This window comes from Rattus rattus, chromosome 10 (genome assembly GCF_011064425.1).
Source record: "Rattus rattus isolate New Zealand chromosome 10, Rrattus_CSIRO_v1, whole genome shotgun sequence".
In the NCBI taxonomy this organism is placed as follows: Eukaryota; Metazoa; Chordata; class Mammalia; order Rodentia; family Muridae; genus Rattus; species Rattus rattus.
The window spans coordinates 30308406-30330647 of record NC_046163.1 but is presented as its reverse complement, the minus strand read 5'-3'; the positions used below and the strand labels follow the sequence as shown (position 1 = coordinate 30330647).

Genomic DNA, 22242 nt, shown 5'->3' with positions numbered 1-22242 from the left:
AAAGCCTGTTGAGTTTTAGGGAAAAAATTATTGGCACTATTATGCGTCTAAGTATTTTATCCAAATGTTTTAAAGAACAAAAAGCACATTAGTCAAGCACTTGAAATACCAAAAAAATATTCCACAAAAATAATAACCAAAAGATTTCTATATAACTGAATGGCACGTACCATTTATATATAGTGCTCATCCCCCAGAATGCAAAGCTCTCCATAGAACTTAATTTTTCTTTGTGATATTTAATGGCATAGACTTAAAAAACCCAAAAGTATGTGGGACAACTATGTTCACATAGCAATAGGATAGAACTTTGAGACGGTCAGGCTGGAACCTAATTTCTCCAAGTCTTTAACGGAAGCAGAGGGATAAACATAGAGGAGCGAGAGCAGCAGATGGATGGGGGAGGAAGGGGTTGTTTTCCTTTTCCCAGAAGAGTGGCTGATACTAACGTTCTTTGCTAGCAGAGACCATGAGTCACTATGGATAAACGAGCAAAAAGTGTTCACAAATGGAGACCAAGATAATAGCAACTCTAGAAGGATTTGCTGTACCAGACAGAAGCCTGTGATATAACTCCTTCTATTCTAAGTCACACAGCTATGAACAAGTGTACCTCTTACCTCTAGATTCAGTCATCTGAAAATAACAAGAGGCCAAATAAAGGGACAAAAATAAGACATGGCTCAAAAAGGGAGAGAAGGAGTTATACATCACCGTAGATGTAGATATTGCGCAAATGCCTGAAAGATTTTATTCTTAGATTTGGTGTTATACTTTAATATATAATATTTTATGTAATATGTAATATTTATACTAATAATTTTATATACATACAATTTTTATATTGATAATTTTATTTTAATATATAATATAGTCTACTATATTAATATATTACTAATTTTATTATGTTATTTATAGATAGTATATGTAACATATTAAGTTGCATGACACATTCAGTTCTCCAGATCTTAAGCACCAAGGCGGATCTCATTCAGTATACATGTGTACATATGTACATATCTATATCTATATATGTGTGTGCTTTAATATGTACATTATACATATATGTATACATGTATGATGTATGTAACAATAATGAAAAAAAATAGTGGCCATGAGTGTAAAAGGCACCAAGTGGGAGGTACATGGGAAGATTTGGAGGGAGGAAAAGGAAGGAGAAATGATACAATTACATTATAATTTCAAGAAATTATTAACCAAAACCAAAATTAATCAGGGGGCTTTTAATGCTCAAGCCAGCCCTGTATCCTTCTATTACTTTCCTCGGAATGATTGCTTTAAGTAACCTTGTTAATCTAATCAAATTAACATATTTATTTACATAATTTCTCTTTTATTCTAGTTCAAAGCAGAAAAGGAGTTAATTAAAGACAGATGGAGTTTAGGGATGACCTTATCCTTATCAAAATGAATTTATTTCTCAATTAGTTTTACCTCTACTCCTGTTGGCCAACTTCTCTTGAGTAACTAGCTCACCTAAAATTCCTGAGCAGAAAATGGCAACATGAATTATAATTAGAGAGTTACTCTCTCTCCACAGAAGTACTAAATTAGAGGGGCAGAGTTTATTTAAGAGTGATAACAGTTAAGTTTTCTATAGTGTGATGCTGAAGATGATAATGATGATGGTGGGGATGATCATTGGGTTGATCATTGTGATGATGGATGCTGCTGCTGATGGTATTGAAGGTGGCGATGGAAATTTCAGTATTTTACAACTTCTCTGGACAAATGAAGCAGCTTGGCAGCTGCTGTGCTTCTTAGAGTCTTTGTTAGAGTTTCTGACAGGGTCAAAGTCCCTTGAGGAATAAGTACCATGTGTCCTCAAAGGTGAAGGAAAGAGACTGAGAGAGTGGTGGGCACCAATAGAAATGTGTGACACATTTTTAGCTACCCATTATGGTACCATTTCTAGAACTAAATGAGTTATTGATTTATTAATGATCTTTTGGGTTAGCATCAAAAGGCAAAGATTATAAAAGTACATTCTGCCTGTTTTGAAAATAGAACATGCAAATGGCTGGAGGAGGGTAGGCGTGAATTACAATGGGAGGTTTCTTGATTTTTCCTTCAAACAGCACTTGGGTGAGTCTGGTTCTGAACATAAATACATGACACACTGCAAAAGAAACACTTCATGCTCCAGGTTGAAATAATCCACAAGCATACAATGCCTTGGCTCAGTCCATATATGCCACTCAACCCACCCAGGGGTTGTCCGTTCCCCACAGTAATCCATAGGCCTGCTTCTGTCCAGCTTTAGATAATACTTGGAAGTCAAAATGCTTCCTTGCAAAATGTTTACTAGAGTAAAATAGCAATGTTTCTTCTAACAAAGTAGATATAAAGGGAAATTAGGAGTAGTTTTTCCTCAGTCTAAATAAACCAGAAATTATTGCTGTGAGAGACCTTTTTATTTCTTGGGTCTCGAAAAGAATGGAAGATTAATTTTAGAACCTTAGAATTGAAATTGACTTTGGATATTGTCTTTGAGTTTATCCTGTCAGATGCTTGACTTCTTTCCAGAGGACTATCAGACCCTGACAGTTCTGGCTTAGGACTGGAGTCCTGGCCTCTGTCAGAAGGTGACACTGGGACCTACATCTGGGGCCCTCTGCTCATACCGGAGCCCCGTATCGTCTCTTTGGCAGGCACATCACGTTAGTGAATAGCGGTCCAGTCATCAGCTCAGTCCCTTGGGTTTCTGTACATAAACTTTTAAACCAAGGCTCCGTCTTTCTTTGTATGTGTTGATTTTCAATAATCCTCACTACTGTATTGTCTATGTGGTCCCCTTTTGAGTGATGGTATTTATTGGATATGTAATGACCATAAACCCCGTCCATATAAAACTTCCTCATGTGAAATTTTTATGTATTATAAACATATTATTAATAAAATGTATTGTGCTAATTTGTCTTTACAAAATCAAAAAAGTATGTAATATAAACATATATATTACTCACAGAGAAAAAGAGTCAGTATTACAATTTTCGTTGACTAGTGTATAATAGAAACATTACCAAGTGTACTACAGAACATTAAAAATCTGCATGTGGGTATTGGAGCAGGAGGAAGAGAGCCTTTGAGACAGGTAGAAGCAGCATAGAGAAAAGAACAGGAGGCAGGATGTGGGGAGAAAACTGGGCTGTCAGAGCAGGTTTTGACAGGATGAATGCCCAGTCTTTGGTGCACCAAATGATGACGGCATGAACGATACGAGTTCTGCCCGCCTGCCTTCTGTATCTTGTCTTCTGAGTACATGTGGCCATCTAGGAAGCAAGATTGAGGATCCACTGCATGTAGAGAGGAGCTCTTATCTTAATATGTCGGAAAAAGAGTTGACAGTAAAACAGCACAGAATCCCTGAAAAATGAAGAGAGGAATTTTATAAATAGTAGTTACAGCCAGGGAGGGAGGGAGTTACCGAATATGACACCGAGAACACCAAGATATCACTTTCCAGCTTCATGTGTAGCCTGCAGGGTAAGCCTGTGTGTGTGTACATGCCTTCTGGAATTAGATGGTGTCAGGTGCATGTACATTAGGCTTGGTGACCTCCGTACCACTGGCTTCTCCAATGAACTGCTTTCTGTTATAACTCTAGTGAATTATGAAGAAGTTCCTGAATTGTAGGAACATTAAAACACACCATTTTCTTAATTCCCATTTAAGAAATCGGGTACTTGAAACATCACATATTCTTTATGAACGTTTGTATTGTCACAAACTGAACTGCTCCTGGGACCCATCAAGCAAAGCTCTGCCTACCATAATAGCGCCAAGTTGTAAGATCACTTGATGATGATCTTGACTGACAGGCGATAACCCAGAAGCGAGGAAATGCTGGTGGCTGCCTAAGGCATCCAGCTTAAAGGTCCATCACTGAGACTTTAATTTGGAACCTATCTTATTTAAATTTATGTCACCATTTATGTGTAGCCAACGGTAGCATTTTTACTCCCCTGGGTATGTGACATGTATTACTAGGATTTGGGAACTCTGAGGCTTGGATTCTGAAATATTCTCCTTGTCTCTGAGGATAGATATATATGTATATGTATGTACATATGTATATTACAAGAAACGAGGGGCAGCACACATGTCTGTAAACTCTACAATTGTTCTGATTTACTTTAGCCTTGCTTTGGACGTAGTTTGAAATTAGAATCAATATAACCTAATCTTTTTCACATGTGCGTTATAGTCTCTTGGTCTACAGTCAGTGGTAACATTTATCAGTAAGGGATATAAAATTATTGATTAATTGGAATTGAGATTCACATCTCAATTTTCCACGTAAAGTGCAAAGTGCACATCGGAGACCTTTTCAGCGTGTAGTTTCCGTGCCAGGGGACTATAACCTGGCTCTGAGACCTGGATCAAATCTAGCAGAACACCATCCTGTTAGAATAAGAGCATCGTTGGAGTTTCAGTTTGACTTCTTTTTTTTTTTTTTTCTTTTCGTTTTTTCCGGAGCCGGGGATGGAACCCAGGGCCTTGCGCTTGCTAGGCAAGTGCTCTACCACTGAGCTAAATACCCAACCCTGCGCTGGAGTTTCAATACAAAGTTCTTTGAGTTGAGCGTGGTGACACAGGACCGTAAATCCAAACATTACTGAGGCCCAGATTATGACTTAGAGGACACCTGGAGCCATACAGCATGAATCTGGTCTTAAAAATGCCCTTGGTCCTGTCAGACTCAATGCCCCAGTGTAGGGGAATGTCAGGCAGGGAGGTGGAAGGGAGTGGGTGAGTGGGTGAGGAAGCAGCCTCATAGAAGCTGGAGGTGGGAATAGCGGGGTTTCTGGAGGGGAAACCAGGAAAGGGGATAATATTTGAAATGTAAGTACAAAATGCAATAAAAAAATGAGTCATTTTGGAGTTTGTCAGTTTCTGACAACTTTCAGATGTATGTCCTGAACGGCAATGAGAAGTAAAGCAATCTTGGACCCCATCTGCTCTGCCGCTGCCCTGTCTTGTTCTTCAACCCTTCTTGTGATAACATCTTCCCTTTAGAGTTTGGAGAGAGCCCTCAGATTTCTCTAACTCCTCAGAGTTCAAAGGTTCAGTTTATTTCTGTGTTCTCGTCACTCTGTCTTGTATTTAGAAAAGACGGCGAGACAATGTGGGTTTTATCACTTCCTCCCCTGATAAGATTTCCCTTCATTGTATCCTCCTGCTTTCCAGGAATTCTCTACTGAACACAATTATCATTGTAACTGTGAGGCCACAGGTCATGAAAAGGTTTGCTGTGAAACGGTCCCATGCTTCTAATCTTTTTCAGTAAATATTTTTACATTTGAAGCATCTTCTGCAACTTAGCACTCTGGAGCCATCTGTAGAACGACAAAGATAAAATGAGGCCAGGAAGACAGAGCAGGAATTCTCTACTGATATTAACTATGTATATTTCAAAGTTCAGTGAGAAACACAGAAAGGTCATCAAATCAGACCCTTTCTACTACATGTTTGGAATTGTTCAAATCGTTGTAGTATGTAGCTCACCTCTACTCTAGCTTTAATCTGTGTAGGTGCGTGTCTCTGTGGGTTTAAGTGATGTATTTCGGTTATTTTGGTCATTTTCTTCTGTTAAATATTAAACTTACCTGCATATCCAAGAGGAAAAGAAGGAGGGAAGAAAGAAAGACAAGAGAGAAACACACACACACACACACACACAGACAGAGAGAGAGAGAGACAGAGACAGAGACAGAGACAGACAGACAGAGAAAGACAGAGAAAGACAGACGGGAGGAAGAGAAGAAACAGTGAGCAAGAGAGCAAAGACAGAAAAGGTTTCATAAACTGCTTATAACAAACATAAATAGAAATATATGTAAGTATAGGTATTTGTACATGCATGCATATTTCTATGTATGTATATACACACATATGTATATATTTCCTTTTTCCATTCATAATTAAAGAGCCACTTTCATTCGTGTACTTTTTAGAGGGTTCCTTCAGCTCTGGAATGATACCGCTTGAAATGAGAGGTTGATTTTGAAGGATGTTCAGATGAGATGCAGGAAAGTGTACCTGGGTTTATCAAGCGCTCTCTCTCTCTCTCTCTCTCTCTCTCTCTCTCTCTCTCTCTCTGTTTCTCTGTCTCTGTCTGTCTCTCTCTGTTTCTCTGTCTCTCTGTTTCTCTGTCTCTGTTTCTATCTCTCTGTTTCTCTGTCTCCTGTCTGTCTCTGTCTATCTCTCTGTTTCTCTGTCTCTCTGTTTCCTGTCTCTCTCTCTCTCTCTCTCTCTCTCTCTCTCTCTCTCTCTCTCTCTCTCTCTCTCTCTCTCTGGGAAATAGTTTATTTCAGCTTACATCTTCTAGTCCCTCATGAACAGAAGAAACTCAAGGCAATAAACTATAACCCCCAGAGGCAGGAGCTAAAGTGGAGTGCATGACTGGTGCTTACTGGCTTGCTCTCCATGATTCTCTCAGTCCGCTTTCTTTTACAGCCAAGGACTACATGCCCAAGGGTGTCACAGCACACTCTGGGCTGGGCCCTCCCACATCAAGCATTAATCAAGAAAACACTCCATAGAGTTGCCTAGAGGGTAATGTGACAGTGGCTTTTTTTCCCTTTTTCTAATTTAATTTAATTTTGATTTTACTCTACATCTCGATCACTGCCCACCTCCCAGTCACCACCTCCCACAGTTCTTCTCCCCTTTCCTCTTCACTTCTCCTCTGGGCAAGTAGGGACCCTTTTAACTGAACATTGAAGTAATTTTTAATATTTATTACTATAATTTATAGTGTCAATTTTCCTTCCATTAGTTCCAGAAAACATACACAGATGATTACTGATAAAGTGTGCTTCAAAACTTAAAAGTGATGTGTTGAATTAAATGTTTATCAAATGTAAAACACATCTACCTTTTGATTGTTATCTGACATATTTCCACTTAAGACAAATCTTTATTTTTTTAAATTTATAAAAATTATTGCACATAAAAAAATTACATACCCAAACTATCTAGACCCAAAGAATGTACATTTCAATTGACTTTTACACAGGTGTAGTGGCCTTTGTAATTGAACTGTGCGGCGTCATACTGGATTTTATGTTTTCACTACCAGATATACTTTAATGAGCTGATTCATCACCAAAAACGAGAAATCCATGACAGAATTCTAACTAGAGTTCATATTTGTTACTCATTGCAAAACTAGAAGCTGTTAAATGACCTTAAAGAGTACCTTTCTCAATCCTGGAGATGAAACTGAAATCTGTTTTTAAACCTTCAACGTTTAAATGTGTACATATGTTAGACTGAGACAAACCACCATAAACTCTATTGTGAGGTTCATTAATAAAAACGCACAATTCTAATAATATTTTTCTTTCTGTTTTATTTATTTACATTTTAAATGTTATTCCGTTTTCCAGGTTCCCCTGTGGAAACCTCATCCCATCTGCCCTCCTCCTGCTTCTATGAGGGTGTTCCCCCACCCACCTATCCACTCCTGCCTCCCTACACTGGCCTTCCCCTACACTGGGGCATCGAGTCTTCACAGGACCAAGGACCTCTCCACCCACTGATGCCAGACAAGGCCATCCTCTGCTACATAAGTAGCTAGAGCCATGGGCCATTCCATGTGTACTCTTTGTTTGGTGGTTTAGTCCCCGGGAACTCTGCGGGTCTGGTTGGTTGATATTGTTGTTCTTCCCATAGGGTTGCAAACCTCTTCAACTCCTTCAGTCTTTTTTCTAACTATTCCATTGGGAACCCCTGCTCAGTATGATGGTTAGCTGCAAACATCCGCATCTGTATCAGTAGGGTTCTGTCAGAGCCTCTCAGGAGACAGCTATATCAGGCTCCTGTCAACAAGCACTTCTTTGCATCAGCAATAATGTCTGGATTTGGTGTCTGTACGTGGGATGGATCCCCAGGTGGAGCAGTCTCTGGATGGCCTTTCCCTCAGTCGCTGCTCCACACTTTGTCCCCATATTTCCTTTAGACAGGATCAATTTGGGATTAAAAATTTGGAGATAAGTGGGTAGTCCCATCCCCCAACTGGGAGCCTGGCCTGACCTCTGGTTATGGTCTCTTCTGGTTCTCCCTCTCCTTTGTTGGGCATTTCAGCTAATCTTAGCTCTGTTGAGTCCTGAAAGGCTCTTGCTTTCCTAGCATCTGGGACTTGCTGGTGGCTACTCCGAGTTCCACATCCGCCATGCTACCCACCTCTGTTTAAATTCCTGACCCTCTATATCATTCCTGTCTCCTCCCATATCAGATCCTGCCCTCTTTTCCTCCTCACCCTCCTCACTTCCTCCCAAGTCCCTCCCACCCTCTACCTCCTTTGAGTATTTTGTTCCTCCTTCTAAGAATGACTGAGGCATCCACACTTAGGTCTACTTCTCCTTGAGCTTCATATGGTCTGTAAATTGTATCGTGGGTATTCCGAGCATACCATGTGTGTTCTTTTGTGACTGGGTTACCTCAGGATAATATTTTTTTAGTTCCATTCATTTGCCTAAGAATTTCATGAACTCAATGTCTTAAATAGAGCAAAGTATTCCATTGTGCAAATGTACCACATTTTCTGTATCCATTCCTCTGTTGAAGGACATCTGGGTTCTTTCCAGCTTCTGGCTGCTATAAATAAGGCTGCTATGAACATAGTGGAGCATCTGTCCTTGTTTTATTGGAGCATCTTTTGGGTATATGCTCAGGAGTGGTATAGCTGGGTCCTCAGGTAGTACTATGTCCAATTTTCTGAAGAGCCATCAGAATGATCTCCAGAGTGGTGCCAGTTTGCAATCTCACCAACAGTGATGGACAAGTGTTCCTCTTTCCCCATATCATTGCAAGCATCCGCTGTCACCTGAGTTTTTGATCTTAGCCATGCTGACTGGTATGAGGTGGAATCTCAGGGTTGTTTTGATTTGCATTTCCCTGATGACTAAGGATGCTGAACATTTTTTTAGGTGCTTCTTGGCCATTTGATATTCCTCAGCTGTGAATTCTTTGTTTAGCTCTGAACCCCATGTTTTAATAGGGTTATTTGGGTCTCTGTGGTCTAATTCCTTGAGTTCTTTGTATATATTGGATATTAGCCCTCTATCAGATTGGTAATGATCTTTGCCCAATTTGTTGGTTGCTGTTTTGTCCTATTGACAGTATCCTTGCATTACAGAAGCTTTGCAATTTTATGAGGCCCCATTTGTTGATTCTTGATCTTAGAGCCTAAGACATTGGAGTTCTATTCAGGAAATTTTCCCCTGTGGGATGTGTTCAAGGCTCTTCCCCATTTTCTCTTCTATTAGTTTCAGTGTATCTGATTTTATGTGGATGTCCTTTATCCACTTGAACTTGAGCTTTGTATAAGGCAATAAGAATGGATTGATTTGTATTCTTCTGCATGGTATTGAACTATGCACCATTTGTTGAAAACGCTGTCTTTTTTCCATTGGATGGTTTTTAGCTCCTTTGTCAAATATCAAGTGACCATGGGTGTGTGGGTTCATTTCTGGGAATTCAATTCTATTCCATTGATCTACCTGTCTGTCTCTGTACCAATACCATGCAGTTTTTTTTTTTTTTTTTTTTATCATGATTGCTCTGTAATACTGCTTGAGGTCAGGGATGGTGATTCCTGCAGAAGCTTTTATTGTTGAGAATAGTTTTTAATATCCTGGGTTTTTGGTTATTCCAAATGAATTTGCAAATTGCTCTTTCTAACTCTATGAAGAATTGAGTTGGAATTTTGATGGGGATTACTTTGAATCTGTAGATTGCTTTCGACATGATGGCCATTTTTACTATATTAATCCTGCCAATCCATGAGCATGGGAGATCTTTCCATCTTCAGAGGTCTTCTTGATTTCTTTCTTCAGAGACTTGAAGTTCTTGTCATACAGATTTTTCACTTGGTTGGTTAGAGTTACATCAACCTTTACATTATTTGTGACTATTGTAAAGGGTGTCATTTCCCTAATTTCTTTCTCAGCCTGTTTATCCTTTGAGTAGAGGAAGACTACTGATTTGTTTGAGTTAATTTTATACCCAGCCACTTTGCTGAAGTTGTTTATCAGCTGCAAGTGTTCTCTGGTGGATTTTTTGGGTCATTTAAGTATACTATCATATCATCTGCAAATAGTGATATTTTGACTTCTTCCTTTCCAATTTGTATCCCTTTGACCTCTTTTTGTTGTCTAATTGCTCTGGCTAGAACTTCAAGGACTATCAAATAAGTAGAGAGAGACACTGGGCAGCCTTGTCTAGTCCCTGATTTTAGTGGGATTGCTTCAAGTTTCTCTCCATTTAGTTTGATGTTAGCTACTGGTTTGCTGTATATTGCTTTTACTATCTTTAGGTATGAGCCTTGAATTCCTGATCTTTCCAAAACCTTTATCAAAAAGGGGTGTTGGATTTTGTCAAATGCTTTCTCAGCACCTAATGAGATGATCATGTGGTGTTTTTTTTCCCTTGAGTTTGTTTATAGAGTGGATTATGGTGTGTTGAACCATCCCTGCATCCCGGGGATGATGCCTACTTGATCATGGTGAATGATTGTTTTGATGTGCTCTTGGATTCGGTTTGCCAGAAATTTATTGAGTATTTTTCATTGATATTTATGAGGGAAATTCACCTGAAGTTGTCTTTCTTTGTAGGATCTTTCTGTGGTTTAGGTATAAGTGTAATTGTGGCTTCATAGAAGGAATTGGGCAGTGTTCCTTCTGTTTCTATTTTGTGGAATAGTTTGAAGAGTATTGGTATTAGGTCTTCTTTGAAGGTCTGATAGAATTCTGCACTAAATCCATCTGGTCCTTGGCTTGTTTTAATTGGGAGACTTTTAATAACTGTTTCTATTCCTTTAGGGACTACAGGACTGTTTAGATGGTCTATATGATCCCAATTTAACTTTGGTACCTGGTATCTGTCTAGAAAATTGTCCTTTTCCTCCAGATTTCCTGTTTTGTTGAGCATAGGCTTTTGTAGTAGGATCTGATAATTTTTTGAATATCCTCAGTTTCTTTTGTTATATCTTCCTTTTCATTCCTGATTTTGTTAATTTGGATACTGTCTCTGTGCCCTCTGGCTTGTCTGACTAAGGGTTTATCTGTCTTGTTGACATTCTCAAAGAACCAGCTCCTGGTTTTATTTGTTTGTATAGTTCTTTTTGTTTCTACTTGGTTGATTTCAGTTTCCAGTTTTATTATGTCCTGCTGTCTACTCCTCTTGGGTATATTTGCTTCTTTTTGTTTTAAAGCTTTCAGGTGTGCTGTCAAGCTGTTTTTGTATGCTCTCCGGCTCTTTTTGGAGGCACTCAGAGCTACGAGTTTTCCTCTTATCACTGCTTTCATTGTGTCACATAAGTTTGGTTTGTTGTGCCTTTCATTTTCATTAAATTCTAAAAAGTCTTTAATTTCTTTATTTTCTCCTTGCCCAAGTTATAATTGAGTAGAGCATTGTTCAGCTTCTATGTATATGTGGCCTTTCTGTTGTTTTTGTTGTTATTGAAGACCAGTCTTAGCCAGTGGTAATCTGATAGGATGCGTGGGATTTTTTTCAATCTTCTTGTATCTGTTGAGGCCTGTTTTGTGATCAATTGTATGGTCAGTTTTTGAGAAGGTACCATGAGGTACTGAGAAGAAGGTTTATTCTTTTTGTTTTAGGATGAAATGTTCCACAGATATCTGTTAAATCCATTTGGTTCATAACTTCTGTTAGTTTCACTGTGTCTGTGTTAAGTTTCTGTTTTTATGGTCTGTTCAATGATGGGAGTGGGATGTGGAATTTTCTTCCTATTATTGCATGAGGTACAATGTATGCTTTGAGCTTTAGTAAAGTTTCTCTTATGAATGTGGGTGCCCTTGCATTTGGAACATAGATGTTCAGAATTGAGAGTTCATCTTGGATTTTTCCTTTGATGAATATAAAGTGTCCTTCCTTATCTTTTTTGATAACTTTTGGTTGAAAGTCGATTTTATTTGATATTAGAATGGCTACTCCAGCTTGTTTCTTGGACCATTTGCTTGGCAAGTTTTTTCCAGCCTTTTACTCTGAGGTAGGGTCTGTCTTAATCACTGAGGTGCATTTCCTTTATGCAGCAAAATGCTGGGTTTTGTTTATCTATCCAGTCTGTTAATCTTTGTCTTTTTTATTGGCGAATTGAGTCCACTTATCTTAAGAGATATCAAAAAATAGTGATTGGTGTTTCCTGTTCTTTTTGTTGTTAGAGGTGGAATTATGTTTGTATGTCTGTCTTATTTTGGGCTTGTTGCAAGAAGATTACTTTCTTGCTTTTTCTAGTGTGTAGTTTCCCTCTTTATGTTGGAGTTTTGCATCTGTTATCCTTTGTAGGGTTAGATTTGTGGAACGATATTGTGTCAATTTGGTTTTGTAATGTAATATCTTGGTTTATCCATCAATGTTAATTGAGAGTTTTGCTGGGTATAGTAACCTGAGTTGGCATTTTTCTTCTCTCAAGGTCTGTATGACATCTGTTCAAGATCTTCTCACTTTCATAGTCTCTGTTTAGAAGTCTTGTGTAATTCTGATGGATCTCCTTTTATATGTTACTTGACTTTTTTTCCCTTTCTGCTTGTAATCTTCTTTCTTTGTTTTGGGCATTTGGTGTTTTGACTATTACGTGACGGTAGGAATTTCTTTACTGGTCCAATGTATTTCGAGTTCTGTAGATTTCTTTTATGTTCATAGGAATCTTTTCTTTTTTTTTTAGGTTAGGGAAGTTTTCTTCTATCATTTTCTTGAAGGTATTTACTGGCCCTTTAATTTGGGAATCTTTGCTGTCTTCTATACCTATTATTCTTAGATTTGATCTTCTCATTGTGTCCTAGATTTCCTGGATGTTTTGGGTTAGGAGATTTTTGCATTTTGCATTTTATTTGTTTTTATATTTATTTTGTTTTGTTTTTTTCTTTGCCAATGATATTGTCTGCACTTGAGATTTCTCTCTTCTATCTTTCTATTCTGTTGGTGTTGTTTGCATCTATGACTCCTGATCTATTTCCTAGGTTTTCTATCTTCAGAATTGTCTCCCTTTGTGATTTCTTTATTGTTTCTATTTCCATTTTTAGATACTGAATGGTTTTCTTCAGTTTCTTTACTTGTGTGTGTGTGTGTGTGTGTGTGTGTGTGTGTGTGTGTTTGTGTTTTCCTGTAATTCTTTAAGGGATTTTTGTGTTTCCTCTTTAAGGGCTTCTATCTGTTTACTTGTGTTCTCATGTATTTCTTTAAGGAAGTTATTTATGTCCTTCTTAAAGTCTTCTATCATCATTCTGAGATGTAATTTTCAATCCTAATCTTGTTTTTCCAGTGTTCTGGGGTATATAGGACTTTTTGTTGTGGGAGATATGGATCTGATTAGCCTTGGCTTCTGTTGCTTAGGTTCTTGTGCTTGCCTCTCACCATCTGGTTATCTCTGGTGTTAGTTAGTCATGCTGTCTCTGACTGGAGCTTGTTCCTCCTCTGAGCCTGTGAGCCTGTGATCTTAGGTGTGTCAGCACTCCTGGGAGACCAGCTCTCTTTGGGCAGGATTTGTGTATGAAGAACTGTGGTCCTACCTCCTGGGTGCAGACGGAGACTCAAAGGGTCTTCTCAGCTGCTCTAGGTTCCTGTGCCCTATGATGTCCTGGCAGTTACTGAGCAAAAGTTTGATCTCACTTGTGAACTTTGGAGTGACAGCACTCCTGGGAGATCAGCTTTCTCAGAGTGGGATTTGGGTATGGAGATCTGTGACTCCTCAGGTCCTGGTTGTAGATGGAGATTGGAAGGCATAATATTTTTCTTATCTAGTCTAACTTTAAGTATCAAAACATGATAGAAAACCTGTTAATCAGCCAGAGGTTAAAATTTACCTGTGTGTACAACTATAGACATTATATATATATATATATATATATATGCACATATCTATCAAACTTTGCTTATACATTTGTTACCTCTATAAACTATAATCAAAGAAATTAATTATACTTAGTAAAGTAAAGCAATTTGAATTTGCCTCTGATAACTTCAATTAAGAGGTCCTACCAAAGACTTTAAGGTCAATGCCCTCGCCATTTAATTACTAGCCTAGAATGAAGCATTCCTAATAAAGTCCAGCAGGCCATTCTAAAGTGGTGCTAACAAAGCATAGTGTTAAACTCATAGACAGTTTTAAAAATAATGTAGTTGTATAACTCAAGATATGTAGAATATTATCATTCAGTTATCTCAAGAATTGAAAAACACCCCTTTAATTTTAAATTTAAATATATATTGACATAACTAAATCCACTCAAAATTCCATTGCTCAGTTTTATTAACCACACTGTGGTTGCCCAGTAGCCACTTCCAGCTATTGTAGCTACTATCTTAGAGGAGAAATAAAGCAATTCCTTTGTAGGAATCTTGTTGGTCATTTGTTATTTAAAATTGTCAGGACACCAAACTAAGGTGTCAGAGAGAGGTTTAATATGGATTTTATATTAATTTCTTTTGGAAAAAGAAAAAAAACTCATTTTTTCCTTTATAGAAACTATATTTACAATGAAATTGTTTCCCTGAGCAGGGCTCACAGAGACCCAGAGACCAAAGCAGCTAATTGCAGGGCCTACACTGGTTTGTACCAGCTCCTTCGGGCTTTCAGCTTAGTATCTGTATGGGGCTCCTGAGTGTGAACGCGTGGGTCTCTAATTCCTGTGTCTGTTCTTGTGGCTCTTTTCCTTTCATTGGGTGGCCTGGTCCAGCCTTGATGCAATGGTTTTTACTTCATTCTATTCTGTCTTGTTTGGTTGCTGTATCTTCGAGGCCTGTTCTTTCCTGATGAGAGACAGAGAGGGAGTGGATTTGGCAGGGAGAGGAAATGGGGAAGAACTGGGAAGACTAAAGGGAGGGCTAAGTGTGAACAAGATATTGTATGAGAAGATAATCTGTTTTCCATAAAATCAGTAGGGAAAAAATGTGGAAGAACTGTGGTCTGCCTGCTTTCCCTTTATCTCTTACGGTAGTCATCAAACTTTTCTGATATTAAGCCCTTTAATAAAATGTTTACAGCTTCTACTGCAAAAAAATAAATTACATCCATACAGTTTAAATCAGTGCCTCATCCGAAGCACACTATACCACACCTGCTGCGCTCTCTCTCTCTCTCTCTCTCTCTCTCTCTCTCTCTCTCTCTCTCTCTCTCTCTTCTCTCTCTCTCTCTCTCTCCTGGGTGACTGAAAGCTGTGCCTTCATGCCACCTGCTACGCCAAGGAAAGGGCTCGCTTCAAAATCAAAGTTTGGTTTCTACTGAATGTATGATTCTTTTACTCGATTACAAAACAGAAAGCTGTTATCAAGTTGCCGTTCATCTGTGTATCTATAAAAACAAGTGTGCAAGAAGCGATGTTAGCACATTAGCTGCCTTTAATCAAGTGAAAATAGCAAGAGGCTACTGGGGAATGTGTAGCTTCCAGCATGTGCGGTGGAGAGACGATTGCTCTCTACTGCATATATAAGCTCACCCTGATTAAATAAGCAAGATCCAAGTAACCTAATAGGAAAGAAAATTCTGTGAGTTGAGGGCTGTCAGAACACAGCCCGGACCTGGAGTCGATGAGGAGAGCTCAGAGTGCTTGTGAGAAAACTCCAGGAAAACAAGACAAGAGTCTTGTGATCTCAGTTTCTTCAAACCATGAAATGATTCTCAGGATGTCTTTTTGTGCCCCTCCCGGGTGTAGCGGCTAGGAATGAGTTTATTTCAGATTATTCACTGCAACTGGCTATTGTTATGTGTTTATACTCCTCTATGGAAAAACAACATGGTTTCACCATGCATGACTAATGTAAATTGTCTGATGCTCTGAATAAAGTTGGCTACTGAATGAGAAAAACAAAACAAAACACCGAAATAGTTTCCATAAGGTATGAATTACTACTTAGCATTTACTTTTAATTTTCATTTAGATAAAAGCAGGAAGATTATAAAGATACTGTACCCCTTGGTAATAGAGTGGCTCCATTACTTAAAAAATTATAATTGATATATGTTATCCCAATATAATTGGTGTTTGGAAATGTGAAAGTCAGAGAAAATTGTATTTTATTATAAAAATGCCCTTATATCTGGAGCTGAAAAATCAAACTATAAGTATATTCTGATGTATGTGACTCAAAATATTTCCTTTACTAGATATTCCTAACTTTTCTGACTGCCTGAGATTTTTTTCATTAGTTCTTACAGAAAAGCCAAAAAGTTACTTTGAAGAGTATGACATAAAGAAAGTTGAACTCTTCATAAAGAGAGCAGTTTTCATTTGTAATCGTGGTTGAATGATTGGAGCTGTGTCAATCCATCATCTCTTTACAATATTGTTTATTAGCTGATATTAAACCTCATACACGTATGTTCATTCACCAGGAATTTTCCACAAAAGAAGGTGTTTCCAGTACCTACAGAAGCATTGTTTATAAATCTTTATTAATATGGCTTCTTCATTCAAATATGTAGGTTGAAAAGGTAGGGGTCTCTTCTGAGTGCAGGCTGTGTTTTAGAGCCACGTTCAGTCTTAAGTTGAGTTTGAGTTCTAGAAGAATCTTACTGTTGTGGATCTGCCTGGAGTAGTTTAACGACTGCTCCTGGTAATGTTGAGGAACCGCCAAGGAGCCAGGAAGCCCAGATGCTCCTAGGGAAAATGTGTACCCAAGTCAAAAGACATGTCCTCTAGTGATTGAAGAAGTTAAGTCTTCTGTATCCCTGGAGATTTGATGTTTGGCCTACTTACAGACAGAACACTCTGTTTGTTTTGAAGTGCCAGACGACAGCTAATATCTCTATTGAATTATATTTCTGTGGCTCTGTATCGCCCATGAGATTATTTAACAAACACTGTGTCATCGATGAGTTATATTGTGGACTACCGTCAAGGACACAATGGAAGACATGTGGAAAGTGTGTTTAGTTTAAGATTTTAAGTAGGAATCTAAAAATTTGAGACCTGTAATACTCATTATAGACAAGGAAAACTGACTGCACATAAAAAATTATTCTTGTCTTAGATATCAGTTAATAACATAATAATAGTAATAGTAATAATAATAAGTGATATTTTCTCACTTCCCAACTATACACTCATTCTAGGTCACTTATTTCAATAAGAACCCCTCAGATACTGTTATATAAAGGAAAATATATCAAATACCATCAGAACAAAGCATTTAGAGTGTATTTGAAGAGTGATTAGACCACAGGAAAAGAACAACTTTGAAAGAGGGGACAGCATGCTATCTCAACCTCGGGGAGAACAAAATTCATCGACATAAAGATAGATTTTTGATCCTATATCAAGTCAAATCTTTTTCATCCTCTCCTCACCAAGTAATTAATCTGGTAGCAGATGGACAGAAAAGGAAAGTAAAGAGTGATTGTCTGATTTTTAAAATCCTAAATTAACTGGAAAAAAGTAAATGGACAAAAATACCCGTTTCTTCCTAAAATGATTTTGTCTTGCTTTCTGTTCAACAGGGAGGTGGCGATTGTCCAGAAATGAGTATCGGGGCTATAAAGATTGCCCTGGAAATTTCTCTTCCTGGTTCCTTCATCTATGTTTTCACTGATGCACGATCCAAGGATTACCGTCTCACCCATGAGGTGCTGCAGCTTATCCAGCAGAAACAATCCCAAGTAAGTAGACAGTGTCCACAGACTGTCACGATTGCCTAAATAACATGCTTGTCTGAATAACATAAGCATGGGAGGTTGCTTATCTCTTTTGATTGTCCTCTGTGATCAATATCAATAGTCATAACCATCTGACCACCTATCTACCCATGTAGATAGGTGTAGATACATATCTAATTTGAATGTAGTAAATTCAGACTTATTCACAGCATATCGATCCTTTGGCTTTGATAAAGTGTGTATTAGCATCTTACCAGATTTGTTACTTCTGTACTTCCAATTCTGCTTTCTATGGGGAGTCTTCCCTGAGTTAGTTATCCAGTATTGTCAGGTAGTCATCGCCATGTAACAAAACTCAGCCATTAAGGCATAGCATTTCACCTTTCCCACGTTAGCACGCTATGATTTACCTGGGCTACTGATGCTTCTTCTGCATCTAGGAATGTTGAGGTACTGGGCTTTGAGTATTCTGACATTTTTTTTCTTTTAGGATTAAGGTGGTCGACTTAAGCATGCCCCTCTTGTGACCATGGCAGAAATACTGGAGATTGAGCGGGAATGCAAAGGTCTTTTGAGTTGAAGAACATAACTTGTAAAATGACTCTTCTGCATAAGTCATAGGGCCAAACTCAGATCCAGAGATACGTTATAAACAATACATTTTAAAAAATGAAGATCCTCAAAATTCTTTGCAAATGCATGGATGGATGACAAGACAAGGAATTGAGGCCACTGTTAAAACTAGCATAGTTATGGTCTTGTTCCTATGGCCAAACTTGTCCCAAAGTATAGACAACCATGTTCCTGTGCAGGCCCGGGGTATAAGGCTAATAATTATCATGTATGCTAGAATCCGACTTGCTTAGTAATGTGCTGGCAAATAAAAGATGCTACTAAATATATTTAGCTTCTGGAAATCTCTCAAGCTCACTTCTACTTTACAAATTTTAGGTGGTATTTGTGCTCACTGGAGACTGTGATGACAGGAACCATATTGGATACAAAGTCTATGAAGAAATTGCTTCTACAAGTTCTGGTCAAGTGTTCCATCTGGACAAAAAGCAAGTAAATGAGGTCAGTTAGCAAAGTCGGTTAGTTTTTTGTTTTTGTTTTTGTTTTTGTTTTTGCTACTTTGTAAAAATCAGCTAGGCCACTCTAACTGATAACGCTGGTGTCCGAAAGAGTCGTAACCTGCAGATTCTACCCTTAGGTTTCACATGGGTCGATTACCCCAGTGACGCAGAGAAACAGATTCATTTAGTATTAATTTTCAGATTGAATAATGTTATAGCAAGAAGTCATGTAAGCGCCAGTGATGAAACCTTCACTTAGTTTAATAAAATCTTTTGGTATTACAAGTTGTTTAATTCAATGTGAAAATTAGATTTTGTGTGTCTGACCAATACTTTTCAGGTAACAGGTCAAATGAAACTTGATCTGTTATTGAAGTTGAATGTGAGAAAATGAATTACCAAACACAATTCCAGTCAGCTTTATTATCCAATGTTAAGAACTATAATCTATGACCCATAACTGTATAATTAGAAAAATGATTGAAAACAAAATATATAACTTGTAGTAACAAAAATGTATTGTTTGAAATTGGTCTCATTCTTACGATTTCTTTTTCTTTTCCTATATTGTTTTGCTTTGGCTACACTTGTAGTTGTATTTTATTTACCTATTAATTAGTTAATTTATTTGGTTTAAGAACTTACCAGAACAATGATAAAGTTTGAAGAAAGTATAATTCACATTTAACTTATTTAGTCTTTGGATCTAAACAGCTCTCCTGACTTCATGACATTATTTCTATGGTCTTGAACAAAATGATCAATTTTTCTCTTATAACTGAAATACTATATCACAGTGGAACAAGTAGAATATTATAACTTTCCAGAAGAAATGACTTAGTAAAAATACCTTTATCAGCTACTTACATGATCAACCTGGAGAATTACTTCATTCTAAAAGTTTTCTTTGAAAAACTATCTGTTGAGAAGGCAATAATGACTTGAACCCATGCTCCATCCCCTTTAGAGATTCAAACACTCCTGAACAATGCCTTGCAACTACAAGGTGATTCCTAACAATTAATTTGGGGAAAAAAGTGTTTCAGGCAGAAGACAGAAGCCTGGGGAGGAACTAGGAAGAAGTGCAGGGCTCTCAGGAGATGGACTTCTTGTCTCATACAACACTTTAACTGGACGAGAAAGGCTTGGAAAGGATGAAAAGCTCGCAGGCGGCCTTGGGACACATTCAGGATCTCCTGCAAGGGGGTATAGATGGGGAGTTGCATTATTCTCTCTGGTACTGGTGAGGACACTGTAGCTTCAGACTGGATGAGGCTGTGAGCCAGCGGTGATGATGCTGCTCATGGCAGACGGAAGAAAACAGCAGCAGGCACTTTGCTCAGTGTTCCTGGCAGTTCATAGCTAAGGGCGCTGGGGAAGAGAAGACATTAGAAAACTTACCATAAGCACACAGGACTTTGGAAAGGACAGGATCTCTGTCCTGTTGGTAAGCAGTCAAATGCAGTGTAGGGATTGCGAGAACAAGAATGGGATTTTCAACAGCCGAGTCCCAGAATGAACGGGGTTGGAAAAATCAACTCACTGGTTTACTAATTTTGTTAATTGTTGCATCAATTGGTATTCAGATCTTTAAATTTTGTCATGGCAGGATCAGAGTTTAAAAAAAAGTTAAGATTGCCCTTTTAATTTAATTAACTAATTAATTAATTTACCTTCTTCTTTATAAAATAGAGTTTGATCATAGCAGGGATGAGCCTTGGCTTCTGTTAGTCAGTGCATCTCCAATCCCCTGGCTGATTCATTTAGGAAAAGATATAATGTTTCTTTTACTGTGGACCAATGAGATTCAAAGGCATTTGGGTAGGGGTAAGTTGGAGACATTCTCTGCTCCCAGATCTTGTCCTGCACACTCATGACTCCTGATCTGATGTTGGCAGCTTGATACAAGGTTGACACTATAACAGCCTTGAAGGATACTGAGCAGTTAAGCAAGCCCAGTCTCCTTGTTCAGTCTTCTAACTCTTTCTAATGCTAAGTGTCTGAAGTTATGGAAATGTTACTTTCCTTGGACCAAGTGAGTAGTCAGTTGTGTCAAAATGAACGAATCTACAAATTCTATACTTCTCTGTGACATTGGCTGTGTGAGGTCTAACTAGGCTTTGTTTATAAAATGAAGATAATAGAATTTCCATTTCAGGAGGTGCTTGTATCTTTAAGTGGGATGATACAGGGAAAATGTTCTATACAAGGTACTATACAGAGTTTATACCGAATGATGCTGACTGGTATTGTGGTGGCCCCCATAGGCTCATGTATTTGAACATATGCCATCAGGAAGTGGAATTATTTTAGAAGGTTTAGGAGGCGTGGCCTTGTTGTAATGAAAGTATATCCCTGGGGCGTGGGCTTTGAGGTTTCAAAAGCCCATACTAGGTCCAATTCTTTCCTGTTGCTTGGGGTTCAGAATGTAAAGCTCTCAGTCAAATCAATATATGTGATTCTTTAGGCACCAGAATAGAAGATTTGTTAATAGGAAGCATTGTCACACTGGCCAAAAAGGACTTGCAAAACTTCGAGATAGCAGCCTCTTAATTTTTCTTTTCCAATTGTTCTAAATTCCTTTATTCTGTAAATGCTACGAATTTTGAGGGGAATAGATGGCGTCACACTATGTACTCATTTACTAGACACAAAACTCCAGGCATTAAAGCCTTCCTTTTTAATCTTGAGACAGTTAGAGATCATCCAGCTCTAGTCTTCCCTGCTGGGTCTGCACTCGTTTTCTAGTAGCCAGACTAGAAAAACTGTAAACTTTTCTGGGGTATGATCTTGGCACAGCCCTTTCTTGCTATTTTGGCCAACAGCTGTGTTTGACCAGGATGTGGAAGAGCTCACTGTCTATGGGCTTAATAATGAGAACTGTTCAGAGTTTTAGACTTGGTGATGTGAGATGAGGTATCTGCCATTTTGTTCTTTCGTACTCTGAATTTCACTCCAGATAGCACGTCGGAGTATAACCTTACTGCTGACCTTGGAAATAAGTAGAAACGAGTGTTTTCCTCTGAAATTTGAAAATGTATCAGAGACGGCTCTAACATTCTAGAAAGTGACTGGGAATGTGTGGAGACAATGTGGAAATGTTTCCAGCAACCCGTCTTTGAATTCACCTAATTAAATGTCAAAAGGAAAGTGCAAAGCTCAGAGCTCAGACTTTAAAATGATGTAGATACTATTCCCACATGCAGAAACACATCCAGAAAGGAACATCTACCTAATGCCGATGCAATGCTTCCCCTGGTCCACTGTGGTGCCCAGGTGACATGTGTTTGGGATACTTGTTTTAGGAATACATGTTCCAGGCACCTGGGAGAGTTTTTATTGGTCACTGATACATTTAAATCAAACCACATGTATGTTGCATTACTGTTTAATTAGAACAAAAATTAAAGTCATTAATTTATTTCTAAAAGTAGTCATTGACCTTAGCTTTATGAACATATGGATATTTTTTCATAATGACATTTAAAATATACAGAGTGCATAATATTCATCAAAAATGGTGGGAGG

General features: G+C 38.2%; 1 protein-coding gene across 1 annotated transcript in view; it reads left to right on the top strand.

Annotated features, from left to right (window-relative positions):
• Hmcn1 (hemicentin 1) overlaps window positions 1–22242 on the top strand; it is a 442192-nt gene that overhangs the window by 118011 nt on the left and 301939 nt on the right. The window contains 2 exon segments of the mRNA XM_032915428.1: window positions 17486–17644; window positions 18593–18715. Coding sequence (XP_032771319.1) covers window positions 17486–17644; window positions 18593–18715 — 282 coding nt within the window.